Source organism: Anoplophora glabripennis, unplaced genomic scaffold (genome assembly GCF_000390285.2).
Source record: "Anoplophora glabripennis isolate ALB-LARVAE unplaced genomic scaffold, Agla_2.0 scaffold74, whole genome shotgun sequence".
Classification (NCBI taxonomy): Eukaryota; Metazoa; Arthropoda; class Insecta; order Coleoptera; family Cerambycidae; genus Anoplophora; species Anoplophora glabripennis.
Window position 1 is genome coordinate 337,454 of NW_019416212.1, and position 26,891 is coordinate 364,344.

The following is a 26,891-nucleotide window of genomic DNA, read 5'->3' on the forward strand; positions in this document are numbered from 1 at the left end:
TATTTTTGGCAAAGTTAACGATTAGTAAATAGTAATTGAATAAAAATCATTATAAACGTAACGTCCGCTCAAAAACAATTTTTAAGAATTCCAGTAGGATGGAAAAACATTTAAATAAATGTATTGGCTGTTCGGGGAAAATTAGAAACCAGTTGCTAAAGTCTAAAGATAGGTAATAAGTAAAATATATCGACATATATTCATTAAAATAAAAGTAATATTTTACTTCGTGTACCCTCAAGCAGTGACCTGTGAAAACATGATGTCACTCATAGGTGCCTTATTAGATTCAAGGTCAAAAGTACTTTTCCTGACAAGTCCAGACATTTCATCGACATGTCCAACAGACATGTCCATAACACACTTTTCCGAAAAGTGCCCATCTCTATAAAATTTAAAATTTGTAGAATTTTCAATGGTAAATTCAATGGTGACCTTGAATTTGACCACATGTTCCAAGGTCAAAACTAAGATCAACTTAATGTCAAATAGAATACTCCATCTTTTATGCCAGCAATCGATACAGTGCTAAATTTTATATCGGAATTTGGAATCAATTTTTCAATGACCTTATAGATCATTTGAGTCAATTTAAAAATTTTGCTTGAAACATTTGCCTCCACAATTGGATCTTGTAAGAGTTATTCAGAGAAAAAATTTCTAACGCCATATTTGGGTATAAAAGCTCTGTATCGATTGTTGGCATAAAAAATACCCTATTTTTCTATTTAATTGTTCAATTCAAGTTGACCTAGGTTTAACCTTGAAACTTAACGTCAAAGTCACCAGCTTATTGGTTTCTTGATATCTCACAAATTTTATCTTAAAATTTTTTTTTTGATAGAAACCAAACTTGAAAAGTTATTAGGGGTTTCGCGCCTTTTTGGAACACCTTGTATGTATGTAAAAGCTAAATTTGATGAGGTAATTATTTGGAAACTTTGGCTATACTCAAAAAATCACATCAACAACAACTCGATGAGCTTTTATGAACTGAAATTGCGATAAGTAATCGAAGGATGTGTAGACTGAAGTCTAACTTGAATTGCAAAATATTCATGTTAAATATCAAAAATCTTTAGACAAGTGAGGATTGGCATCTAAAATTATAGTCTGTATTCACTTCCCACTTCATTTGAAGTTATGTTTAAATATTTCTACAGTTGCTCGTTCTCCTCAGGCATGTAAAGTTACTTCTTCACCCAATTTATGATATGTTATCATTTACGTCGTTTATACTTACAAGTCTGAATATCCTCTGCTTCTTAATTTAAAAATGCGGTGGAAGCACTAGGTACTAATATTAAAAAAGTAAAAAATCAAAATGTTCAATTTTGAAATTTGTAGTTAGTAAAATTCATAATTAATTGTTCCTTCGAACCGGAATTTGGAGAAGACTTAACTTTTTTAACAAAAATAAAATTTTGGTTCATTTTATATGGTAAAAAAACTACCAAAACATTTACTTAAAAACAGTTTGAAGCAGAGCCTCTTTCTAACCAGAATAGGCTTATACAAGTACCGACCACATTAGGCACATTTGGTTGGACCTGATGTATTTTGATAACATTGCCATCTAAAATTATAGTGTATACCCACTTCCCATTTGAAATTATGTTTAGGTGTTTCTACACTTACTCATTCATCCTCAGATATGTAAACTGTACTTCCTCACCCAGTTTATGTAATGTTAAGCATTGGAGAAGATTAATTTCTTTAACAAAAACTGTAATACCGATTTATTTCTTATAATAGAAAATATACCAGAACATTCATTTAAAAACAGTTTGAAGCAGAGGCCGTTTTCTGGCTGGAATAGGCTTATACGAGTGCTGATATACCGTAGCCAGCCTCCAGTGGTCAGGATAATCATGCCTCTTACTCTTCTGCAAAGAAAAAGGGGGTGCTAAGCTATCGATAACATAGTTCTTGAAACTAAATGGGTCTTTTTGTCTAGGTACTCTTAGTTTGGGGAAGTTTCTACTTACAATTTTTTGAGGGACACCTGCCTTAAATGCCATTTTATAGTCTGACTTAGGCCTCTTATCGTGCATGGGGATATTCTTAAGCTCACAGGCGATGCACAGTCTACGATTCGGTTGACTGTTTAGTTTTTTCGGACAGTTTTTGTCACTGCATTTATCGCCTTCGCTTAGATTTGGCGTACTTTGGTGAATTTTGTTTTGTACCGCATTATTGTTGCTATCTTTCAAACTCAATGAATGTTTCTCTGCATTGTGTAAGTTATAAGCACTCTTAGCACGCGCTTTTGAACTGGCTTTGCTCCCTTTGGAGTGAGCAGAGTCTTTATCGACTTCACTTAAGTTACTAGCACTTTTAGCTCTATGTTTGGACGAGTTAGAGTCGGATTTGATACTATCTCGACTTCTCGTACCAGAAGTCTTGGGCCTGTCAAAGAAAAAGTCTTTCAAATTATCCTCCTTGGTCCCATGGTTGAAAATTTGGGCGCAACCGTGAACCCCGTCGCATTTCTTTTCCTCTGGTTCCTCTTCTTCTTTCGGAGTGTGAATTAACGAGAAAACTGCAGGTGCGGCAGAACCGTTGGAGCCGTCTATGTGAGTGGGTGGTTTAGGTTCGTCTTTCGGATCTTCGGGAGTTAAATCCCAACATATGGCTAGATCCATAGGGCTGACTTTCGTTTGTCTGATAAAACGCCACTTCTTGTCAAAGCTGGTGATGCTGTTGTCATCTTTGAGGTCTCTCACATGACCACAAGTTTTCGGTCGGAATACTTTTAGTTTGGTACATCTGGTCGGGCCGTATCCTCCATATCCCTTCCATCCGACAGCTGAACATAAAATATTAAGTATTATTGGAAGTCAGTTTTATTAAATGCTATGTATCTTAAGAACTTTTGCTGTACCTGTTTCAACCTCAAAGTGTGCCAGTTATAATATAAAAGCCAAACAATGTAGTCTAGTCTAGGTGAGGGATACTAACGGTTATTGGCATCGTGTTCAATTTTCTTAAAATTGGTAGTGTCAGTTATAATCGAGTGTAATTTCAAATTATTTGTAATTAATAAATATTTACAAATGGAAAAGCCCTCATGAGTATCATTTAGAATGGCATTAAAGGACAGTGGCCCCAAGACAGAACTTTGGGGCACACCTGACGCTATTTTGATTATGTTGGATAAGAAAATTTCTCAATCTAACCTTCTAACATCTTTCTAAAATATAATTTTTTATCCAACCTAGAAGAGAACCATAAAATCCAAATATGTGAACTTCATAGAGTAAAAACTGACTGATTTAGATTCTCAAATAACACACTCAAAAGAAATCAAAATAAACAACATGCCACTTAATAAATAAATAATTGTAAAAGTAGTATTTTACCTGTAGCATAATTTTTGTCTTTTATGGATAAACCAGGCTCCTTCTCCTGCCTCTGCATTTGCATCTTGCGGTAGGTTTGATCAGTAATTGTATCGGGCAAAGGGTTATGCTCTAAATTTTCCTTATGTAGTTTTTTAGCTAGATTAAAATTTGATATAGCAGCAAGAATAGGAGACAATAACCTATCCTTTCCTGATTCCTTCGGCAAATCTTTCTTTTCACTTGGATTATATTCGGAATTTACCATTTCTTTATGTAAGGCGTAGAAGTCTTCTACCTCCTTCGTGGTGTCTTTTTCTGGTTCGGGAAAAGGTTGGGAGAAATCATCTCTGGTATTTGGGAAGCCTTTAGGAATTTCTACGTCTTTTTTGGGAAAACGATTAGCGGATAGCTCGTTATGACTGGACAATCGGTGCTTTTCTTCTGTTAGATCACCAGGGACGTAAGGGACTGGTTTTATATTGGTCTCATCAATATTTTCCTTGTTTGTATCCTAAAAAATATGACTAATAAAACAAATAATCATCATGTACGAAATTGGATGGAAAATTGTTGGCAATAAAAAAATTGTAAAAGATTTTGTTCTACATACCTCTCTTAGCATTTTTTTCTGTATATCATTTTGCTCAAGTTTTTCAAATCTTTGCTTTCCAGATTTTTCCCTATGCTGGTTTTCTTTCATCAAACCACTTAACTGATTAGCTGAAAATACAGGATTTTTATAGGTGTACAGACCATAAACATAAGAAATATATAAAAAATGAATAAAGTTCGTATACTTTTTAAATAGACCCCAAAAATGCATATTTGGAACTATATCCTGCTCAAAATCATATTCTATAACATTTTAAATTCTAATTTTTAACATTCTACACTGCTCAAAACACTTCTGTACCAATGTCTATATTAAGCTATAAGATTCATATATAAATTTAAAGATGTAGTAGGTTCTTGGAACTTTAATTTATTTTAATTATTGGTTATTCAACATTTTCTATTTAATATTAAATGGGCAATTCTCCCTTTCGCATTACTGATTTATACTTTTTTGACAGTGTTTAATGATAAATAATCACAATAAATCAAGCCAAGGAGTATAGATTGACATTCTGTTATTAAACTTCATATAAAAAAATTATTTTTGGAAGTAACAGCAAAAAAAAATTGTGGAAAGCACAAAATTTACAAATAAATGATTTAGTAAAACATTTATTGTGAAAATGCTAAACTTTCTACTCACCGGTTTTCCTATTAATTTTCTTAGGCATACGCCAAGTCCCAACGTAGTTACCCCATGGATTAGCACCAGACTTTTCGATGCCTGGGAGCAAATGGCCGCGATCATTGGCAATAAATTTGGTTCGTCCGCTTCTCTGACGAGGCCTGTCACAGGTCAATTTTGGGACTTGCCAGTTCCTCAGAACCCTAGGTTTATAGGCCGATTCAAACTAAACAGATATCATCAGTTAAAAGTGATTTAAAATGTTTGGTCATCTTAGAAGTAACCTAAATGTCCAGTTGAAGCACTATTAAAATTAACAAACATCTATTTGCATCTTTATACTGAAAATTTGTCAAACGATGTAAGCAATTTGAACTGAGATTTGGGCACTAAGAACTAAGAATAATTGAGTCCTGTGAGCATTAGGTCTGGAACATCTAGTGGATGAAATACAAACCAAATCATCTTTTTTGTTCCTACTGGAAATAAAATCAAAATAATTTTTTACTATATACTCGAAATCTGACCAGTGATAACAGAGTTCTGTGGTTACTAGGTCTGTTGGACAATTAAAATTTTTCTGTATTTTTTTAACTCCCAAATTGAAATAAAAGGTCAAAAAACCTTTCACCTCATACTAAAAAGCAAACACTAAAACCTAAACATAATCGAGTTCTGTTTGTACCAAGCCTGGAATATCAGCGGGATGAAATAATAAAATTTTTTTATTATAAGGATTAATCAAATCTAGTTGAAACAAAAAGATTTAATAAAATAAAAATAACTTTCCACCCTATATTTTTTATGTATGTACAATAAATTAAAAAAAAAACGATTGCCAACTATTTTCTGTGAATTTTTTCCTTCCTCTTTTTCACATGCTTCTTCACTTTAATTTTCCTCTTTTCTGCTTGTGCATCCTTAACTGCCTTTTTCCTCGCTTTTTTTTCTTCCAAAGTTTCAAATTTTGGCCTGGAAGCGTCTTTAAATTTACTTTCTTCCTCATCCTCTTCCGAAGATTCCTCTTCGTTACTTCCACTTTCTCCATAATCATCATCATTGTCGAGTATTTCTGGTTGCTGCACAGTACCGCTGAGATCGGATTTTAATCCCACGAGAGTTTTGTATACAAGATTGTCGGCAATTCCCGATTTGGCTTGGTTGATGTCTCTCTCGAAATCAATGACTTCGGTGAGTCGTTTCGGAATGTAGGCTTGTTTGAAAACTTCTTCTTCAATCTAAAAACAAATTACATCAAATATAATAAAGATAATTTAACAGAACAAATACCTGTTCTGTAGCTGTAATGTCGCCTCTCTCAGCTGCCTGTTCTGCCAACATATCCAGACACTGCTCCATATTGTCGTCATTAATACTTGGATCGGTAATAAAATCAAACAATTGTTTGATACCCATAGTTGCTACATCCTTCTTCTTAAAGTATTCGGTGATATTAGTACAGTCCTTCCTCAGAAATTCTAAAGCATGCGGATGATCGTGTTCAACTGACTGTGAAACATCGATAATGTAAATTTGACCGTCTTGATAGAGCATATTGAACTCTGAAAGATCTGCATGGACTAACTTGCATTTATTGTACATTTTCCACATTATTATAACTACGTCTCTGTAAAGTTGTCTTGCTTTTGACTCACTAAGTTCTACATCCTTCAATTTAGGGGCTGGCCAGCCATTTTTACCGATAAATTTCATTAAAAGCACATGTAAACGTAGCAAAATAGGTTCGGGTACAAGAAGACCATTTGAATGCATCCTTACAAGATTCCTCATTTCTTTTTCTGCCCATGTTTGCACCATTTTTCTAGGATTATGCCTGCAGTACCCATGTCTAAATCTAAATTCCCCACTAACATACTTGTCCCTGTCTTTAAAGACTAATATAGACGTTTTGTAGATTTTAATAGCATATTCTTGACCATCTTTCGCAGTTGCATGATACACATTTGCCTCTTTCCCCGTGGATATACAACCATTTATTTCAGATATTACATTTCTTCTTAAGAGTTTAAATAATATCATTCTTGTTCTAGGGTCCATTACTTGCTCTGCAGTGGCTCTATCTCGTTTGTCTTTGATACGATTTCTATCATTTTCCAAGCGTTTTTGGTTCTCTTTTAGTAAGTTAGTAGTGTGTTGTGGTAAAGCACTTAGATCAAATTTTTCTACGTTGATCTTGTTGATATATTTCTGGAACAAGTTTTCATTGCCTTGAAATGAAGTGTTTTTCAAATTATCATCGGAGACTTGTTTACTATGCTGGCTTTTACACGGCAAGTAATATACATCGTCGTCGTCTTCGTAGTCATAATCAGAATATTCTTCATTTTCAATATAATAGTTTTCATTCTCTATGTTGAGATTTTCAAGATTAATGATACCTTCTTCTGCATCACAGAATAGTTCATCTTCTGTTATGTTACTTTTCTTTGAAACTGCCATTTTAAATTAATACTTATATTATAGTTTAGTTTTACAACCAGATTGTTTACAGAATTTGAGGTTATGTTAGAAAATGTGGACTTGTCAACTGTCACGTAGTAGTGTGATGGCAGCACTGAAATGCGAAGATAATGCGTTCAGAAATTAGCGGTAAGATTACTCTAGAGCATGATATGTGAAGAAATATTTAATATTTTGGAAACTTGCTATTATATATGAAAATGTACTAGTCTAGATATCATTAAAGTTAAAATTAAATAGTTGGAATATTCAAAAAATTATATAACAAAGGGTTAATATGTTTTATTCATAAAGTATGCAATTTTAGTCATAAATCTCCTGTATTTGTAAACATACTGTTACAATATACAACTACAACTTAATGCTCGATGATAAATCATGCGGATTAAGAAGATGTAAACAACAATTGAAAAAATGATACGTCCGATTCGACCCACCCTTGACGAGAGCTGATCGAGGGGTAGTTTTTTACGTGTGGTTGTCAGGGGGTGGGATAACACGTGCGACATTCAATTGTGTGCTGGTGTCATTACACGAATTAAGCTGGGCAAGGCCCTTCGTCCAAATCGACACTGACTCGTTAACTGTGGCTAATCGAATTTGGAGATAGATGGAAAAAAGTTAGGCCATCAGTCTTGTACTTGAATCTAATTTTAAAACATTCTTCGGTGTTTTGTAGACAAGGGTGGTTATACCGTTGGTAATCGTACACTTTCTATCTATACGCTATGGCAATTGAAATAAATAGTAAACTGTGCTTAGATATCATAAATTTAATGTTCCGTCCTGTCGTAATTTTGAGTAGCTTTGGTTGTGCGGAGGCATAACTTATTTTATTACTAACAACCATTGCTTTGTTTTCATGAATAACAATATAACTTCGTAATTATTTATAATAGTTTTGTTTTGAAATTAATTTTCTTAGACATTTCCTAGATTGCATGTTTTCTTCCGACAGTTAGGTATAAGGTATGGAAATCGCAATACAAAAGAACAAGGAAAGCTAATTCCATGTTTGAAAATTATATAATGTAATATTATTCGTTTACTATAATTAGAAAATCGATGGAACAAAATTGATTCGTACCATTATATCGGTTGGGTTAACAAATTCACGTATAGAAGTTGTTTTATGTGTCTGATGTCTACTTGTCAAAGGACAAAGACCTACAATGTAGGTATTAAATTAAAAAGGGTTTGGCTTTGGTACAGTTTAGGTTATCAATACGGAGCCAACAATTCACTCGTAAAAGCTCGGGGCCTAGATTGTATACGCCTATACTAGCTCCGAGTTAATAAAATTAGTAACAAAAGTTAATTGAGGAAATCATCAAATTTTATGTAGCACCAATTTACTTATTACCTACGACTTTTCAAAATCTGTAGACAAGCTTCATAGTTCATGGAAAAGTTTGTGACACGAAACTGTTTAGTACAACGAACAAAAATAGAAAAAAATATTAATAGGTGTACAAAAAATAAAAAAACTGCTTTTCAGTATGTAAATATGTATAGAATACACGTTACTCCCTTGCACAGCACCTGTTATTTTGCCCTTAGGGGGAAAAATCTACAAATCATATCGAGATAATCCCTTAAACGCCACTAGACACTTTAACAATGAAGGGATGTCGCATGCCCAATTAGGGAACACCCTTAATTTCAGTCGAACTCTAAGCCCCATGAAAGTGACCCATTAAAACATAGTCCATTATGTACCAGAAGGCGATACTGCAGAAATACAAACAGAATTCTGTACTCTATTTCAATAATTATAAATAACATATTTTATCAATATAATTTGTTTTTACATTTAATTATTAAACATAATGTATTCATGGTGCGATCATTTAAATCCTGTTTCACTAACAAATGACTCAATAAATTGATTTAGAAATTGGTCCAGGAAAATTGATACACATATTATGATAAACTTTCTAGTTTCAAGGTGGCTAAGGAATGGGAGACAGTAACGTTATTCCTGGTACATTAGAAATAGCTTCCAACAGTCGGACGCAGTCGCATTTGATTCGAAACGATGAAAATTGAACCTTATGTATGCATTATATCGGAATGCGCGTCTGACTGTTGGAAACTGTTTTGGATTGCTATATGAACGAAGCTATTATATAACTGCTTCTGATTCTAATCATTGACCAATTTTTGGTGACATAATATTTATCCACTACTACTATTCTTAAGTTATATTCTACAATTAGCTATTTATTTTTATTTTAAATATTTATAATATATTTTATATGAGCGTGTGTTTGTTACTTCAATTACGTTAGTTTGGCATAAGTTGTGTCTAGGTTTATTAGGCTTGGCGATTTGTTGTAACCACGATTGATTTTTTTGATTGATTTAAGTCGGTAATCTCAAATTTGGTGAATTTAAAAATTTCTTGAAGTGGGTCAAAATGTTGTGAATGTAAGAGATTTAAGAAAAAAAAAATATGCAAAAGAATATCTTCTGTGTACCTACTCCAGTATATTTCGGAAAGTAAAAATTACTCGTTATTTGTAGCTTTTATATGAACTAAAATTTTTAGTTCATAGTTTAGTTTAGTAGTAAGCACTATTGAAACGAAAACAACATTTTTCAAATTAGTTTCTTTTATACAGGGCGTCCCAGAATAACCTGTACAACGGAAGACCACATCAGATTCGTGGACTCAAAATAGGCAGATTTAGGCTAATTCGCCTATATCAAAAATCGCTTCGTTTAGCCGCTAGATGGCCTCAAAGTTCGAGAAAATTTTTTGAATTTTGCAAATAACTCGAATAGTATTATTCGATTTTGATTATTTTTGGGGTGTGGACTTTTGCTTTCAATCTACACATTTTGGTGTTATATAGAGTGTTTTTTAAACCTTACAACTCCTAGAAAATTGATGTATGGTGATATATTATCCGTTCATCACTTTTTCTTCTTTCGGGCAATAATGACAACTATTTTTTATTTGATAGGTGATACCATTTGGAAGTTTTTGCTCCTCTTATAGAATTTTGATTAAATGAGCGATTTGAGTACTTACAAATTTTTTAAATATATACATTATCTTGCCACCCATATTACAATACATACTTAATAAAGTGCTAGTAGGCTCTGATTTTGTAGGTTGACTGTAATTTCAGTTTGATCTTGTTTGGGATAGCATTATTATTGGCCCTGTTCTTCTACCTATGGGAAATCAAGTGGCCAAACGAAGCGATTTCGGTTATAGGTGAATTAGCCTAAATCTACCTATTTTGAGTTCACGAATCTGTGGTCTTCCGTTGTACACGTTATTCTGGGACACCTTGTATATTTAAATTTTCTTAATGTGATAAAATAATAATCAGTTGGAAAATAGTAAAAAAGGTTTGAGATCTGCAATGTAATATAAAATAGTTCAGTGTCTCATATATTTTATCGCATTTTCTAATTTACATTTTTGTTAAATTGCTTTTCTAGAACGATTTTCTTTTGTGTTTCATAAAGTTGGTATTATTTCCGAGCAAATAAATTATTTTATTCAAAATGCACATGAGCAGTAATAAATGTTTATTTATTATTTTATTTAGATAAATTAATTGGGATTATTTCATGTCTCTTTACTTTTGCAAACATGCAACAAAATGATTTGTATAGAAATATATTGTTAGAAGACAATCAATCGATGCTTTTGATTTGCATGTCTAACATAAAATATTTTAAAACTAGAAAATTCTAAACGGTAGATTCCATGTACCTTTTGAAGAATACTATTATTCTGCTGTAAAAACGTACAGGGTGTTTTGCAGAAAACTAAAACCTGCTTCTCTCAGTTATAACGTGAATGTTAAAACTACTGCACTTTTTCATATTCATAACCCAACGCATTCAACTGTTTCTGTGGCATAGGGACACTATCTTTTATTCTTCTACCTTTTTCTTGTTTGGCTTTACCTCTAACTACATTTTGCCCCATCATGTTATAGCAAGATAACGCTCTGTACATGAAAAATTAACATCACCGAAAGTTTTCCTTGCAGTTCCAAAACCGCGACGTCAATCTGTCACCGCAAATCAAAGCCGCCTTCACACAGAACAGAAGCATGCACAATAGCACCGCCAACTGGACAAAAGTAATTAACACAAGCAAAATACTAACCCTTCAGGAGTCCTACCCCTTCGCACGCTCGCGCCGCACCACTGTGCGGTTATTAAAAGTCAAAAATTGATTGATTAAAAACGCGGTGGGTCTTTTGGTACGGTGGCAGCTCTTCGGCAAGCGCCTGAGGACTGGCGGTGCGGGCCGCGAGTTTTGTTCGTCGGGAATGATTGATTCGCCCATTTGTTTCGTAAAATATACTATGGAATTATAACTAGGTTAAAAGTGGAGTCCACGGGATGTCCCGTGCGTGTGCGACGAACCTTACTGCTTTGTTTTATTGCTCTATTTCTGTTTGTGGGACACGTTTCTGTGTACTGTTCTAATGATGTCATTTTTGGAGACAACGAGAATAAATGTTAATTAATTTAATAGTTAGGGTTTACATATCTGTCACACCTTCGAATAAGGGGAACAATTTTTTAGATCTTTGCATGGCGCGTGCTAATTTGTAGTGATATATATTAAATTTTTTTTTTTCAACAAAAATTTTTCTCTACCTATTTATTTTTCAATGGTATTCTTTCTGTTTATCTGTTCTAATATATACATATTAAGAGTTCGCTAGACTCTCAACATAATGTCTACTGCTATAAATACGATTTTTTGATTTTGGAACATCATTATTTGGGCTCGTCTTTAACAAAAAAGTTTGTAAAGTTTATTGTCCATTTTTTATAGGTTTATTTCATTATTTTTTTTTTCACAGGTGGAAATACTTAAATAAATACAGAAAAAAAAACTATATTTCTCAAACAAGTAACTTAGTATAACAAATGTACATTAAAAAGTTTCTGTCAAGCAAATGTACTTAAATAGTGTATGTATTAAGGATACCAAAGTGACATCTTTTTCTTCATAAGAAGAAGAAAATAACCAATATGCATTATCATTTAATTTTTTCCTCTGTATATTTAAGTATTGTGAAACCTATGAATAAAAATAACTAATAGGGTTATTTTTATCAAGAATCTGATCTGGCAATGAAATATGCAGGTAATTAAAAAAGTAAAAAATGCACTTCATACTGAGGGAAGCCAACCAATAAGAAGATTTTGCTAACATAAGCTTTATTATTATTATTATTGCAATTTCTCTTACTAGTGTTAAAATATACCTATGTTTTGAACACTTGTAATTTTAAAGTAAACAATAAACCATGGTGATAAGTGCACTATGAGAACCGCAGTAATATTGAATAAATTGACATTTGTCAGATCAAATCGACCAGCCAATAATTCAAAATGTAACTGTAACATTTTAATAAATACATCACTCTCGTCTAGCTACATACGCACCTAGTGCTTTTAACTTTCAACATTTTTCAAAGATTTTTTTTTTCGAAATTCCCAAAATTTGTTCATGAGTTGTGAATCACCCTGTATTAAAGAAGCAACGTTATCTACAAGCTATATCTATCATGCAAATACAACTAAAATTAAACAACTTCTAGTGCATATACCTTCTAAACTTACTGAACATATTTCCCTGTGATGTAAACTATTGACAATTTAAAGATCATCAGTTTTCCCAGTGTAGAATTATTTTGAACTTTATATTCAATTATTCATTTTTTCAAATGACCAACTTTCTAATGTCTTTTATTTCTACATATTCAAACCCTATGAATGCAAAGTTTAAATATACAAAATAGAAATACCAACTAACGGTTTAATCTAACAATAAATTAAAATTAGTTACACACAAATCAAACCAATCAACTTTCTACAAAACTTCACGAAACCATCTCACCTGATTAGCGTTATAGTTGAACGACATCTCAGAGAAGACGGATTTTTTTTATATCGACATATCAAGGTAGGCCACGAATCGATGAAGATTGCCAAATTTAAATCATTGACTTAAACAACTCCGTCCGGGCGGGGTAACCAAGGTAAATAATAGTTGATTTCCTAGACGACGGACCTCCTGAAATTGAAAAGAAGTGTTACAATGCTGTATTGCTTCGCTGGCACACGTCTTCGCCGATTCACTTATCTAGATCTGGAAAATTAATCGGTTTGGAATAAGACCAAGGCAAAAATTTGGTGGTTAAGGGCTCCTTAACAGAGGGTACCTACATAATTATTTTAGATTTTGAAAACGTTTATAGAAGATATTTTGAATTTAAATTGATTAAAATAAAAAAGTCAGCTTTATACAAGATATGATACAGGCACAGAAAAAAAGTGGTCTCTTCTTTTGATCATACCTGTTATAATATTTTCAAACCTGCTGAATACGAGTCTGAAGTCAGTTTGGCGCCAGGACTCAACATTTTTTAGAAAATTGTCCCCCAAATCTTCAAAAATGTGTTATTTGCGAATTGTTCTTCGAGTCTGTTACTTTTCTGTGACAAACATAAATGATTAATGTACGTCAAATCAAAGATAAAATATGCAAATGTTTAGTCAAAAAACCAACAAGTTCTTCCGCAGAAGTGTATACAGGTTCGGAAAGTCCCCATGGTACATCGGTACGTGAGAGCGATAAAGTAAGTCATAGAAATCCGTGCGATAGACAAGGATTGTTACATTGAAGACGTTTCATAAACTGAATAGTCACTCCCACTTCTAACCCGAAACGGGCGGTAACTATTCAGATTATGAAACGTCTTCACTATAGCCATCCTTGGCTATCGCACGGATTTCTTTACTTTATTTGTCGCTCTCATGTAAAGGCAGATGGACCATGTGGATTTTCCAGCCCTGTATAGAAGAAAACTTTCGAGAGAAATATGATGGGGAAGACGAGAAGCAATATGAAGAGAGAGACAATGCCAACGAAATGGAAAATGAAAACAAATACCGTGGGATGAAAAGAAACATCCCCAAACGTTTAATCAGATTGAGTTAAGGTGGCCATATCCCTGGCCGAGAAATGGTGAAATTTCTGGAAAATTTAGGTACTGAAATCTTGAAAAGTAAAACGTGTAGAACAAAAGTAAGCACAAAAATAAAATCCTTGATGTTTTGTTTATTCATTGTTACCATTTAAATTTACCCAAATAAAATAATAACTAAAAAAAAAAGTTTGTAAAATATGCGTTTTCTGTTATCCTAACACCACATTTTAAGAATTATTTTCACGTACTTATAAATAAAAGTAAACAATTTTATATGTAGGACTAAGCAAGTAAATGTTATAAGAATATTTACATGTGGAGTTATATATAAAAAAAGTTTGTATTTTCGTAAATTTCAGTACCTAAAACCTTGATGGTTTGATCGTTTTTTGCACCTGTTTATTCGTTTTACTGCGGCGTCTTTGAAAATATTCAGGTGTCATGACATAACATTCCTATTATTTGATAAGCTTTAGATTATTCAGTTATTAAATGTTTGAAATTATTTGTCTTTGTGGAAAACACTATTTAAAGAATATGGGGCCCTTAAATAATCTTATTTGCAACCTAGAGTCATCAAAAGACAGAATATTTATCTAGAGAACTGGAAAAAAGTTTTTGTATGAAGGAATCAAGTTTTCTGTGCATCAATCATGTGAATCACGTTTCGAGAAAAATTTTCTGACTCCTCAAATCTGAAAGCGGTTCTAAGTACTACATAATGGTAGCATCGTTCCAACTATAAGAAAACTATGATAGTATGAGGTAGGTACATCTAGAAAAAATAAGACATTCAAAGCACAAGTGGCGAATTTGTGGAGGTTTCAAAATCATTACTATTATTTTAGGACAGCAATCAGCAGAAATCGGAAGAATATTAGAAGCCTAACCAAAGAATATCTGAATCCAGGACTTTTTAACGTTAGTCAAGCATCTTTGTAGATCTATGCAAGAGTCCACTAGATGTTTAATGAACTTGAAACTGCACTTTGTGGACTCTTACTTAAATTATTTACACAATAATTTAGGTGACTATAACGAAGACCAAGGTGAACGATTTCACCAAAATATAAAGGAAATTGAAAAAGGTATCAGGGTAAACGGGACTTGAATATGATGCCGGACTACTGCTGGATGTTGAAAAGATAATATAAGGTTATAAGTAAAAAGGCAAGGAGAAACCGACTATCTACATAGATCTTTTGAACATAAAAGAATTTGATACAAAATAAAAAAGCTACTACTGAATATTTTTAGCTTGAATTAGATACCTCCTTGGTATATTCCTGAAATGCCTTTTTTTATTGAGTTGAATTGAGATATAGCAATAATAGGGTCTGATCAAAATAACATCTCCACTTTTTTGTTTGTCATCAGGATTAAAATGTAAGTAATTATTATTCTCTGCTTCACAGACATTATTTCGTAAATGTTAAAATTGTATTTGTATATTTTAGGTAGTAATCGTTACTAATTGGAGGTTTTGACCACTCATAAGCATGTAGGTACTTAATATTTTTGGTGTGTTTTGTTCTTCCATATTGGGGATGTTTTATTATTTTGATATTGATTGAGGATGTTCGTTATCATTAATTTATCGTTGTAGTTGCTCATGTACCTAATATAATATTTGTTTTTCTATTTTACGTTGGCTTAGATTAGATTCCCTTTGATTAGGTTGTGTTAGGTTATGTAAAATTAGGTTAGATTAGGTTAGGTTTAATCATGATAGGAAGTATTTTTTCTTCAAACATCCTCAATTTTTTGCCATTAGGTATTTATACTTTAATAACAGTAAATCCCAAATATTTAGTGCAGCTCTTAAATGTCTAAAAATGTTTCCCTTCGACAAAAAACACACTTCTTTTGAGGCGCCCTCAAAAGATACAAAGCATGTTAAATTTTCACAGGTCAGTTAAATTTTCATTGACAATATCAAAGTTTAGAATATTAAGACTAAAAATTCAATTTTCACTTGAAGTAAAAAACCACATATTTCTCAAATGAATAGATAAATAAGGAATAGGTAAATAGACATAACTTCTTGTTGGTTTGAATTAATGTTTTTTTTTAACTACCTAATTTTCTATTACATCCGAACCTCTTTTTTTTACTTATTTCGAGTGTTCCAAACCCAGGAAATACACCTAATAAAAAAACATCGATTAAATACAGTCACTTTATCAAGAGGCTCCTCCTCCAGACATAGAAAATCACACTTTAATAACAGAAGGTATTGATCAAAGGCGTTGCTGCCTGTATCACACCCTCTCATTGGTCCAGGGGTGGTCCAAAGCGTCAAAGGGATGCTGTGACGGGCATCTCCTCTGATTTAGTTGATAAGCAACACTCAAATATTGCGAGTCTTATCACTATCAGTCAGTGAGAGTGTAAAAAATCGGGTAAGTCGTAAAACATTATACAGCCTTTAATATCATTTATCTTCTTAACTTCAGAAAATCACAAAAGCTTTGTTTAATTTTTGTTTTTTCATAATAAATATTAAGCAAATCTCTTTGTACCTATATGTTGCACAATGTTTCTTGTAGGTACTTTGAGAGAAATACTCAAAAATGTCACTAAAATAAACTTCGAGACACGGATTTTCACGAAGTCAGTTACAATTACTTCTGTAATAAAAATTGCACTTCCTTGCATATTAATAAAAATCTAATTTGTCTTTACTACGATTAAGACATATTGATTAAAGTTACATTTAATAACGTTTTATTAACAAATATTTTTCTTTATTGTAATTCAGTGCAAGAAAAAAAATAAAAAAATTGTGAGGGGTTATTTTTCATCCAATTAGAATGGTACAATATTGACATCTGCAAAAGAAATTTGGAAAATAGAATAAAATTTTGTGTAGAACAAAGTCAAGGTATTGATTGAAGTTACTTATTTATGTGATAGTAATACTTTTTTCTTTTATTAATTGAATATTCTGTTACCTGTAGAAAAAATTAAAAAATTAATGAATGATAATAAATCTTTGCGCCAAAAAGGCAACACAAAAAATTTATGTTATTTATTTAAGTTCAAAAAATTTGCCAAAACTTTTTTGATCACTGTTGCATATTTTACGTACTTGTAGGTGCGTTAGCAGTCCTGCTTTCTTAAAACTATAATATTTCTTTCGATGTTCCAAGCCTTATTATAGTATTCGTAATTTCAAAATTTTTTGAGTATAGGTAGGTATACGTTTTTGGTAATTTGGTATCTATAGATATTTCTATTTCTTCAATTATTTTGCTTATAAAATGATAAAACTATGACATACTATAATATCGTAGGAATCGCAATTAAAAATTGTATTCGAAGATATTGAAATATACAAGGTCAGTCAAAAATAAATAATGATGGAATCTATTTCCGATGAAACCGGAAGTCCAACGAAAGAATGATTATCACCGAAAAGTTTATAATGTGACCCCAATATAATTTTCTGCAAAAAACGATTTTTCCTCAGAAGATCAATTTTTCTGATATATGTATATTTTTTTAATTGATACTCATTTGTTTTTCATATAGGAAAAGCGATAAGCTGATTCCGCAAGATTTTTTACTTATGCCTACGCATTTTATGCCATTCAAATTCAAAGAAGTAATAATAAATAACATCATATCTATAATAACACAGAAATTGAAAAAATGTAAAAAACAAACAATTTAAATTGTCGTCACAAGACAAATTAAAACAGTGAAAAATAATTTTATAACGTAACATCATTGCTGGGTACTGAAAACGAAAACAGATTGATTTTCGAAACATCAAGACTTATTGAAGTGCGCGATATAAAGTGATGTGTATTTGTATTTTCTTATTTGCCTGCTCTTTTCAGCATGAGATTTTTAGTTAGGCAAAACTATTTTTATAAAAAATAACCCTTGACTACCTACTCCTTATTACATAAAACTACCATTACTTTTATAAGCCTCTATTGTTTGGTATCACCATGTCTAATATTAAGTATAGTTTTAATCTACAAAAGAATTGTTTCTTTTTCCATCTTTTTGTTCATTAGAACTCAAATGAGTTCTAATCCTTAACAACAAATGAAAAAATATTGTTTATACCAAAATCGAACCATTTTTGATTTTGATGTATCAATAACTATAATGAATTGCAAGACAATATCATGACATACGTAAACCAGCAAATTCAGATGAGCGGAACTCGTAAGATGCACATAATACACTGTGCATCGTTTTCAGTCTGCAGAAACCTTCCACAATTCGCCAGCTGTGTGTAATAAAAGAGAGACGTATTTAAAAATTTTACAATTTAATAATCAAGTTCGGAAAAATTTAGAATGAGTGAAAACGGTGTACTAAGACGAGTACAGTTTTTACATGAACCCAAACTGGGTGTCCCTAAATTCATTAATTTTGTGTTCGCAAAGTTCAATTAACTCGAGAACTGAAGCCTTCTGACCACGCAGAGCGAAGAGAGTTCGTTGAATGGATTATGGAACATGTGGATGCTGATGCTTCGAACAGAATCATCTTCAGCGATGAGGCTCATTTTTATCTTGATGGCATCGCTAATCGACAAAATTATCGCATTTGGGGTTCAGAAAATCCACCAGTGATTGTTGAGAAACAAATGCATCCACAGCGTGCCACTGTTTGGTGCTAATTTTAGTCTGGAGGCAGCATCGAACCATTCTTCTTCAAAACTGCTGGTTAGGCGATAGCAGTTAATGGTGGTCGCTGTCGCAACATGATAAGTCCAGTTTTTTGTGCATAAATTGCAAGATACGGATGTAGACGATACGTGGTTTCAACAAGACGGTCATGTCATTCAGCCCGAGGAACAATTCAATTACTGCACGAGTAATTTCCTGGTCGTGTAATTTCCTGTTTCGGTGATCAGAATTGGTCGCCCAGATCATACGATTTAACGCCTTTAGGCTTTTCCTTTTGTGCTTTTTGAAGTGTAAGGTTTATGCCAACAAGCTCGCGAGCACCCACTCCTTTAAAGAGGAAATTGAACGCTGTAACGGACATGGAAAATTTTGATAAAATAGTGCGTACCTATATGCCTGCAAAGCCTTAGAAGCCATTTACCCGATATGTTATTCCACACATAACACTATATAAAAATTACCATTTTTATTAAAAACGTGTATTTTCTATCAAAATTCCTTCTTGCGTGAATTCGCATTCAAAGTTCCTGTTATCTCCATGATCTGCGCCTCTCCACTCAAGGACAACGAAGACGAACGAATAAGATCAAAGTTCCGACAATGAAGGGAAACTTGTAGTTTACATATGCTGTGGCAATATTATAGTGTTCTAATCGAGTATTTATTTCACTAGTTTATGCGTATCAACTCCCGCAATAAATGTCGCAAAATCCTTCTCTCCGACAACAAAATTTCCCGATGACAACTTCGTCAGATCGCACCCCAGGCCTCGCTCAATCAAATCATAATAAGCGTTACAATTTCTCGGCTGGTTGTTCCCACTAACCGTGCGAATCTTAATCTGATTACGCCGTTGTTTATATGATTGATAATGGGTATAATTCGGGGGCGATAACTAAAGCCACGTGCGTCTGATGATCCCTGGAGGCCACGCATTGCTCCCTGGAGGACGCCGCGGGACTCGAAGTCTCCGTAGTTGAGGATTTTCCCCGTCGGCGCGTGTAAACGAGAGAATAAATATAGAAACATGTGTCAGGTTTTATGAAAATATGGGCCGTGTTGGTAAAATATTTATTAAATGTATCTGTGGGGGGTGTAGAATTCGTATTGGTTGTCAATGCAATGCACATATTTTTTTGAGGATCATTTAATAAAAAAATGTTGATACATGTATTACAAGATACGTAAACCAGCAGATCACTCAGTTTTCGGCACTTTGATCTTATTCAATCGTTTTCATTATCCTTGGATCGAAAAGTGCTGAACAGCGCGGTGCAGAAAAAGCATATTGAATATACAGGGTGTCCCGTTCATGTTTCAAAAAAACTTGTGTGCAAGTTCCTCATGGGAAAATAATAGAGGTAGGTAGTTCATGTAAAGTTTTTTTCTTAAACGCCCTTTTTCGAGATACGCAGTGTGTTGAATCGGCTTAAGATAAAAATGTCAAAATTTGTACACGAGTAAACATCAATTGTGCGTTAAGGATAATGTGCAAACGGTTTCTTTCTGAAAAGCAGTGTCACCGATACAGGTAACTGAAGAACAATCGAAGAAAAATATATTAAAACGATACTACAAAAAAAGGTATACTTGTCGAAATTCGGTAGCATGTACCATTTTCGAGAAAAATGAAGTTGCATTTTTTTTTGCTCACATAAAGCGGAACAAGTACCTACATTAACAAAATATTAAATTGAAACAGGACCTTACCATTGAATGAGCTGAAGACATTTAGCTACCAACAGTATTTGCATTTAAGACTATAATTTAAATTTCTTACGTATCACATGAAACAGTTAAATTGTCAAACATTTTATTAACTAAAAAAAAAAATTAAAAATTGTTTTTTTTTAGTTTGTTGTAAACTAAACATTTAAACAGTAAATCAAAGTAAACAGATTATGGTAATTAATTATCTATTATTAACTAACTTTAGAATTTATATACCTACTACTACACTACCATTACTAAAATAAACAATTGTTGAATGGACTGAAATGTTGATGGACATGAATGCTTAAAAATAAGTGATAAAAACAGAAAAATATTAGGAAACAAACTCGGAGACATACAGAACAAAACAGCTGCACAATTAAGTAAATGTGCAAACTCGAAATTCTACAGTAGATACTGAAATTGTCCCCCATTTCCTTCTTTGCAACTTCATTTTTCTCGAAAATATTACATGCTACCGAATTTCGACAAGTATACCTTTTTTTTGAAGTATGCTTCAGAAAGAAACCGTTTGCACGGATTATTATTAACGCACAGTTGATGTTTACTCGTGTACAAATTTTGACATTTTTATCTTTAGCCGATTTAAAGATAATTAAGGAAAACCATTTGGAAGGTAACAACTTCAACACATTGTATCTCGAAAAAAGAATCTAAGAAAAAAACTTTACATGAACTACCTCTATTATTTTTCCAGGAGGAACTTGCACACAAGTTTTTTTTAAACATAAACGGGACACCCTGTATAATAATCGTAATCTGATTTCTACCCATATCTGTATTTAATATTTTATAATATTCAAGCTATTATTATTTTATTAATAACAATAATTTTATTAAGACTAAAAGCAACAAGATAATCGGTATAGTTGCAAAATGAACTCTTGTGAAGAAAATGAAGTTGGAAGTGCTTCTTTCTTGAGACGTACTTTTGACTTTAGTGATTCACATATTCACAATTTATTCCATTTATATATTCTGACCGCTGTATATGCATATTTCCCTTTCATTCCCTATTCTGTTTCTCTGTCCAATGTACTTTGAGCATTATATGCTGCGCAATATTCCTTCTTTTTATCGAGTTTTTTACATAGTAGATTACTTGTTTCTGAATTTATTACTAATCAGAGAAAAATAATTTTTATGTATCTGTAAAATAAGAACAATTGTGTAGGTAATTTCACGTCATAGTAAAAAGACGTTCTCCTGGACTGAAGGCAAAATAATATTTCAGAAAGCCGTTTCTTCAGATTTGAATTACCGTTTGCAAAATTTATAGCGTTTTATTGTCTCATGACAGTACAATTCTATAAAATTTAGTATACAATTTTAGGAGAAACCATTTTTTAGTGCAGGAACAACCCTGCTGCAGACTGAAAGCAGTGCGCACCCTACTATGCGTTCCTTACGATTTCCGCTCATATGAATTTGCTGGTTTACGTATGCTGTGCTATTACTATAATCTTGAGAAAATATTATAATAGGTTATGCATAAATATGCAGGGTGTTCTATACAAATATATTACACTTTTTTAATGGCACATTTTCTTAACGTATTATGTTAGTCATGAGTTTTATAAAGAAGTTGGTAATAGTCAAGTAGTAGTCACAAATACAAATAGTTTTATTTGTGGTACATCTATTGAAAACATTTTCGTTCGTGAAATAATAAAACATGACATGTACTGACTCTCTGCCTAATATTTTCATTGCCTACAACCACAACAGTTTTATAAATCCAAGTTATTGTTTCAGGAAAAATTAAGGACTTACAGGATTGGTGTTGTACGTCATCCTGTGAGGATGCCATGATGAATACCGAAAACCGAGAGGTGTTGCAGACCATCACATCATGCAATAACGTAGTTTCGAGAAAAAGGTAAAAACAGCAGAACATTCAATGTTTCATTATAATTTGTGTGATATAAATGTTATGACCATAGGAAGTTATTTATTTCAGTGTTTAGTGACGATACGGTGTGTTTATGTGTCTTCATTGTTAAATTTCTGTGAGACATAATATGAATCAAGAAAGTTGAGATTTGATATCAATGCATACCGTAGCTGCCAATGGAATACGCGTTTGTGGCTAGCAGGCGACATTGTTTAAGGTTGCTCTAGCCTGTCCAGTGGCGGGGTATGAAAAATTACGAAAGAAAGGTTGAAGAAGTTTAAAAAAGGTTAATAATATTCAGTTTTCACCATGAAATTTAATCAAAACGAATTTTGTATATCTAAAGCTCAAAGGTAGCCTCCGCTACTGTATTCAAAGTACGCTGTACACTGTTTTTTCCTATCTCGCATAGTTTTCGAAAAATAATTCCAAATCTCATCGAATTTGGCTTACCGTGTTCATGTCCTAGGTATTTCCTCTAAATCTAATATTGTATTAGTTCTAATAAGAGTTCGAATTTTCTTGGAATTCTTTTTGTATACATACATATTATTCTCTGTTATTTTTGCTGTATTTGACTGAAATTCTTCGAAGTTCACCCGTTGGCTTTTAATATATCCAATATGACTTCTAAATAATGTACGAGTTATTTGACAAGTCGGTGGTTTACTATTTTGTTTACGACTCCATATAGCGTGACATACCGCCCTAATAAAATTGATACGATGCGTTTCCCACATCGATCCCATATAAGAATTTGCATGTCCCAGGGATATTCACGACAGTGAATATCCATAAATTATGTTATATTTCCAATGTAACGTCTTTTAGCTAATATTTAAGCAATAGTCGAGTCAATGTCGAGAAATGGAAGTTCTCCATTGTAGCACAACCCTACAATCTTACATACAATATATTTTATTGTTTCTTATAATAAAACTAAATAGAACGTTTCCAATTATTTTTAAGTTTAATTTGTATTGTAAAAATAAAGGAGTAGGTACAACATTTTTTATTTCAAGTTATCGATAACTTTTACCTAAATAGCACAGGTTATCCCCAGAATATCCCCTTAATGTCCTATTTGGCGTATAACTCAGGACATTGTCATCATTATACAGGGTTAGTCAAAAGTATGGAAACCCCAAAAATCTCAGCGGGAAAGCATTTTTTGTGATAAATGGTGACGACAAATGTCTCAGCAATTTTCACGGCGCAACTGATGGAAGATCAAGTCAGTTTTTTTAAATGGCGACTCTCCTTTTCGACCCCGACAATGGAAAGAGCAGAAAATTCTGCATCCGAATAAGACATTGACCGTGACCTCATAGTCAATTGTCAAGGTCAGTTCAAGATAAAATGTTGATTTTTACGTTAAGTTTTTTTTATAAATACGGAATCAGAGGGAGTCACAGTCTTTGAGTAGATATCTGAAGGTACTCCTTAGCGACCTTGATCTTGAGCTCAAGGTCGAAAGTACATGTCAAGGTCGTATCGGTTTTTGGAGTAGCAACCTCTTATTTCAACGCTAGAAATAAGAGAGCGTAGAATTCTACATGTTATTTTGATCTTAAACGTGATCTTAAGGTCGATGGTCAAGGTCAGGTAGAGGTCAAGTGATTATTCTGGCTAACATTTTTTATTTTCGACGATGGAATAGAAGGCACTCACAATTTTTTAGTCACCTCAAGATCAAGGTCATTAAGGAGTACTATCAAGGTAACTACTCAAAGAGTGTTATCCTCTGATTCCATAGTTAAAAACAAAAAAATTCAGTAAATATCAACATTTAACACTGAATTGACCTCGACCATTGACCTTGCTGTCATGATCAATGTCATATTCGGATGCAGAATTTTCCGCTCTTTCCATTTTCGGGGTCGAAAAGAAGGCCAATGAAAAAAACCGACTTGATCTTTATATGACCTTGAACCTTGACCTTCACTTCAAGGTCAAAAATGCTGAGACTTTTGTCCTCACCATTTATCACAAAAATGCTTTCCCGATGAGATTTTTGGAGGTTTCCATACTTTTAACTAACCCTGTATGTGAATATTATCCTGTACAAGTGATGTGATAACAAAAAATACTAATTTCAAAAAACTTCTTTTTGCTCTCCTGAACAATTTACATATTTATTGGCTTTTATTCCCTTCATACACAAGAGTCTACAATAATTATAGGTAACGTTTCGAATATTTTTTGTTATCAAAATTTATAATGACATCTGCCAAGTACGTGTAATAGCCACTAACGAGTGGTACGACGTCACAATATGGCTTCTGTGCGTTTTTCAGTTGCCCGTTTTCGTTGATTATTTTGGGGAAGAAATTGTTGAAAAAAAAATGTGTACTTTCTGAATATGAATTTAAAAAAATGAGCTAAATATGCCAGTTAAACCTTCAAATTATATGTTTTGTATGTATCAAATTATATTTTTCCAGGGAAAAGAACAGCGATATGAGCAGTCTCAGCAGAGAAGAACGACGTCGTCGTAGACGAGCAACTCAGAAATATCGCACTGCTCACGCCACCAGAGAGAGAATACGGGTGGAAGCTTTCAATGTGGCTTTCGCAGAACTCAGGAAACTGCTACCTACCTTGCCTCCAGATAAAAAATTGTCTAAAATAGAGATTCTGCGGCTGGCTATTTGTTACATCGCATATCTGAACCATGTTCTAGATGCCTAACGTATAATTAACGGTTGTATAAATTTAGTTGTTTTCATTGTTACCTCGGAAAAATCTTTTCTTTTATTATGATTTTTCTTTCTATTGTAGTAGAAGTACTACCTAATTATTCATCATTATTTTTTTGTTATTATTTAAATTTATTATTTATATTATTTTGTACAGAATAAATTTATTTTTTAAATTTTTCCTAAACATTCCTTATTTTATGTGATTTTATCTACTATTTTTGTATATGTATTTATTTATTTGTAAATAACTATAAATATTTTAAAAATATAATGTAAATTGTAGTACAGACTTTTATTCACCACCTAAAGATTAATAAAAGACGCCATCATAAATTTATTTATTTTGTTCCTGCGGATACAACGTCCAATGTATTCTGAAATAAGGCCACTATCTACGCAAACACGTATCTCCTTGCCTTCACAATTCCCAGGGGATGCAGATTTGTGAAAGTGGCCCCAGATGTTCCTGAAAGCCGTTTATTTAATTTGGCAGTTAAATAGCTGAACACCAGAAGCGTTCTGGCAATATATGTATGTTATGTAGTTACATACGGGAAGAAAAATACAGACAGCTCGTTAATGGTGTACCTATTTAAGTATGAAAAAAATCTTTCATGTTTTTCTTTCTAGTATACTCTTTTAATTCATTGTAACTTGTAACAGAATAAATATGATTTAAGTCTACAAATCTTCAAAATCGTTACCCTTATTCTGTGTTTGTGAACGTACTTCACAGTGCAGCCACCATTTAAATTTAAAAGCAAATAACAAATGCCATTTCTTATATTTTTATTGACATATCAGACATAACCTCACATTTTAAAGTAAAAGAAAACGTCTCATAAACTTATTTTCTCATATTGAAATGAATCAAGCAGAAGTCTCAAAATTAGTGTCTCAATTACGTATAAAAGTAAATCCTAGATTAAGGAAGTTTAGAAATCCCAAAGGGCCTGAAGAGAGATTAAATAAGTTAAGAAAAACAGTCACGGCCTTAGTGAAGCATGAACGGATAGAATTAAACTATCCTAGAGCAGACGAGGCGAGAATGTATGCAGAAAGGGTGAGTATTGGAAACATTCGTAAAATGTCTATGCTATAAGTTTATTATTGCAGTTAATATCTGATGCAATTCGCTACGGAGACTGCCACAAAACCACCATGGAAATGGCCGACTATTGGCTAGTAGAAAAACAGTTGGTGCACAAACTATTCAAAGTGCTTGTTCCTAGATTTGAAAATAGTACCACTTGTTACACAAGGCTACTTAAAGCACCCAAGCCATATCCAGGTGATCAATATAAGAAAGCAGTCTTGGAATTAAAAGGGAATCCTTATCCATCACTCCTGCCTGACACACACACCAACAGGAATTTGATACATAATGTTTTATTGGACGAAGCGAGGAAAGCCTATAGGTTAAAGAAATACAAGGAGATTGCTTCAAAAATCGATGCAGCAGAGGTTAAAATAAGGGAGGCGGGTAGTAAGAAGACAGATGTAACAGTCGAGGATGGTAAAAGCAATGTGGAGAGCAAGAAAGAAGCCGAAGGAAGTGATAAAAAGGAGAGCGCAGATAGTGATAGTGTAAGATAGGGTATTTGTGATTTCTTTTTTAAAATATATTTTTTAGATTTAGTTGTGATGTATATTTAAAAGAAAAGTGGACTTGAATTTTGTTTAGTTTGTAAATTAATAAATACATTGCACTGAATAATTATATAAAAACTGAACTAGGTCTGGAGTTTTAACTGGTTGCTAGATAGAATTTAAAAAAATCGTTTGCAAATTTAACAATTACATTGTATTGAATGTTATGTATAAAGAATGCATTGACACTTGGAGCTTTGGCTGGCTGCTAGGT

The 26,891-nt window shown here is 32.9% G+C and overlaps 4 protein-coding genes across 4 annotated transcripts; 2 read left to right on the top strand and 2 right to left on the bottom strand.

Annotated features, from left to right (window-relative positions):
* Window positions 1-1,772: 1,772 nt before the first annotated feature.
* On the bottom strand, window positions 1,773-12,979 carry LOC108906110. Its single transcript, XM_023455233.1, has 6 exons — window positions 12,953-12,979; window positions 4,603-4,810; window positions 3,955-4,064; window positions 3,363-3,855; window positions 2,321-2,809; window positions 1,773-2,206 (listed from the first exon to the last, which is right to left on the bottom strand). The coding sequence occupies exons 1-6, from the start codon at window positions 12,977-12,979 to the stop codon at window positions 1,773-1,775; spliced, it is 1,761 nt and encodes a 586-aa protein (XP_023311001.1).
* Window positions 5,336-7,104, bottom strand: LOC108906117 (serine/threonine-protein kinase RIO1). Its single transcript, XM_018709281.1, has 2 exons — window positions 5,875-7,104; window positions 5,336-5,822 (listed from the first exon to the last, which is right to left on the bottom strand). The coding sequence occupies exons 1-2, from the start codon at window positions 7,042-7,044 to the stop codon at window positions 5,427-5,429; spliced, it is 1,566 nt and encodes a 521-aa protein (XP_018564797.1). The 5' UTR covers window positions 7,045-7,104; the 3' UTR covers window positions 5,336-5,426.
* A 9,260-nt stretch (window positions 12,980-22,239) lies between the features above and the next one.
* LOC108906128 (helix-loop-helix protein 1-like) lies at window positions 22,240-25,016 on the top strand. Its single transcript, XM_018709295.1, has 2 exons — window positions 22,240-22,310; window positions 24,770-25,016. Exons 1-2 carry the CDS (start codon window positions 22,240-22,242, stop codon window positions 25,014-25,016), a joined length of 318 nt encoding a protein of 105 aa, XP_018564811.1.
* Window positions 25,017-25,827: 811 nt separating this feature from the next.
* LOC108906122 (39S ribosomal protein L17, mitochondrial) lies at window positions 25,828-26,707 on the top strand. The gene is made up of 2 exons (XM_018709288.1): window positions 25,828-26,090; window positions 26,144-26,707. Exons 1-2 carry the CDS (start codon window positions 25,893-25,895, stop codon window positions 26,621-26,623), a joined length of 678 nt encoding a protein of 225 aa, XP_018564804.1. The 5' UTR covers window positions 25,828-25,892; the 3' UTR covers window positions 26,624-26,707.
* The last annotated feature ends 184 nt before the right edge of the window (window positions 26,708-26,891 follow it).

Bases quoted from the DNA above. Each gene is read 5' to 3' on its own strand.
- LOC108906117 (XM_018709281.1), bottom strand. From the start codon at position 7,044: ATGGCAGTTTCAAAGAAAAGTAACATAACAGAAGATGAACTATTCTGT. The intron at 5,823-5,874 runs GTATTTGTTCTG...ATTTGTTTTTAG, and splicing joins ACATTACAGCTACAGAACAG to ATTGAAGAAGAAGTTTTCAA.
- LOC108906110 (XM_023455233.1), bottom strand. From the start codon at position 12,979: ATGTCGTTCAACTATAACGCTAATCAG. The intron at 4,811-12,952 runs GTGAGATGGTTT...ATATCTGTTTAG, and splicing joins TCAACTATAACGCTAATCAG to TTTGAATCGGCCTATAAACC. The intron at 4,065-4,602 runs GTGAGTAGAAAG...CTGTATTTTCAG, and splicing joins GAAAATTAATAGGAAAACCG to CTAATCAGTTAAGTGGTTTG.
- LOC108906128 (XM_018709295.1), top strand. From the start codon at position 22,240: ATGATGAATACCGAAAACCGAGAGGTGTTGCAGACCATCACATCATGC. The intron at 22,311-24,769 runs GTAAAAACAGCA...ATATTTTTCCAG, and splicing joins AACGTAGTTTCGAGAAAAAG to GGAAAAGAACAGCGATATGA.
- LOC108906122 (XM_018709288.1), top strand. From the start codon at position 25,893: ATGAATCAAGCAGAAGTCTCAAAATTAGTGTCTCAATTACGTATAAAA. The intron at 26,091-26,143 runs GTGAGTATTGGA...TTATTATTGCAG, and splicing joins CGAGAATGTATGCAGAAAGG to TTAATATCTGATGCAATTCG.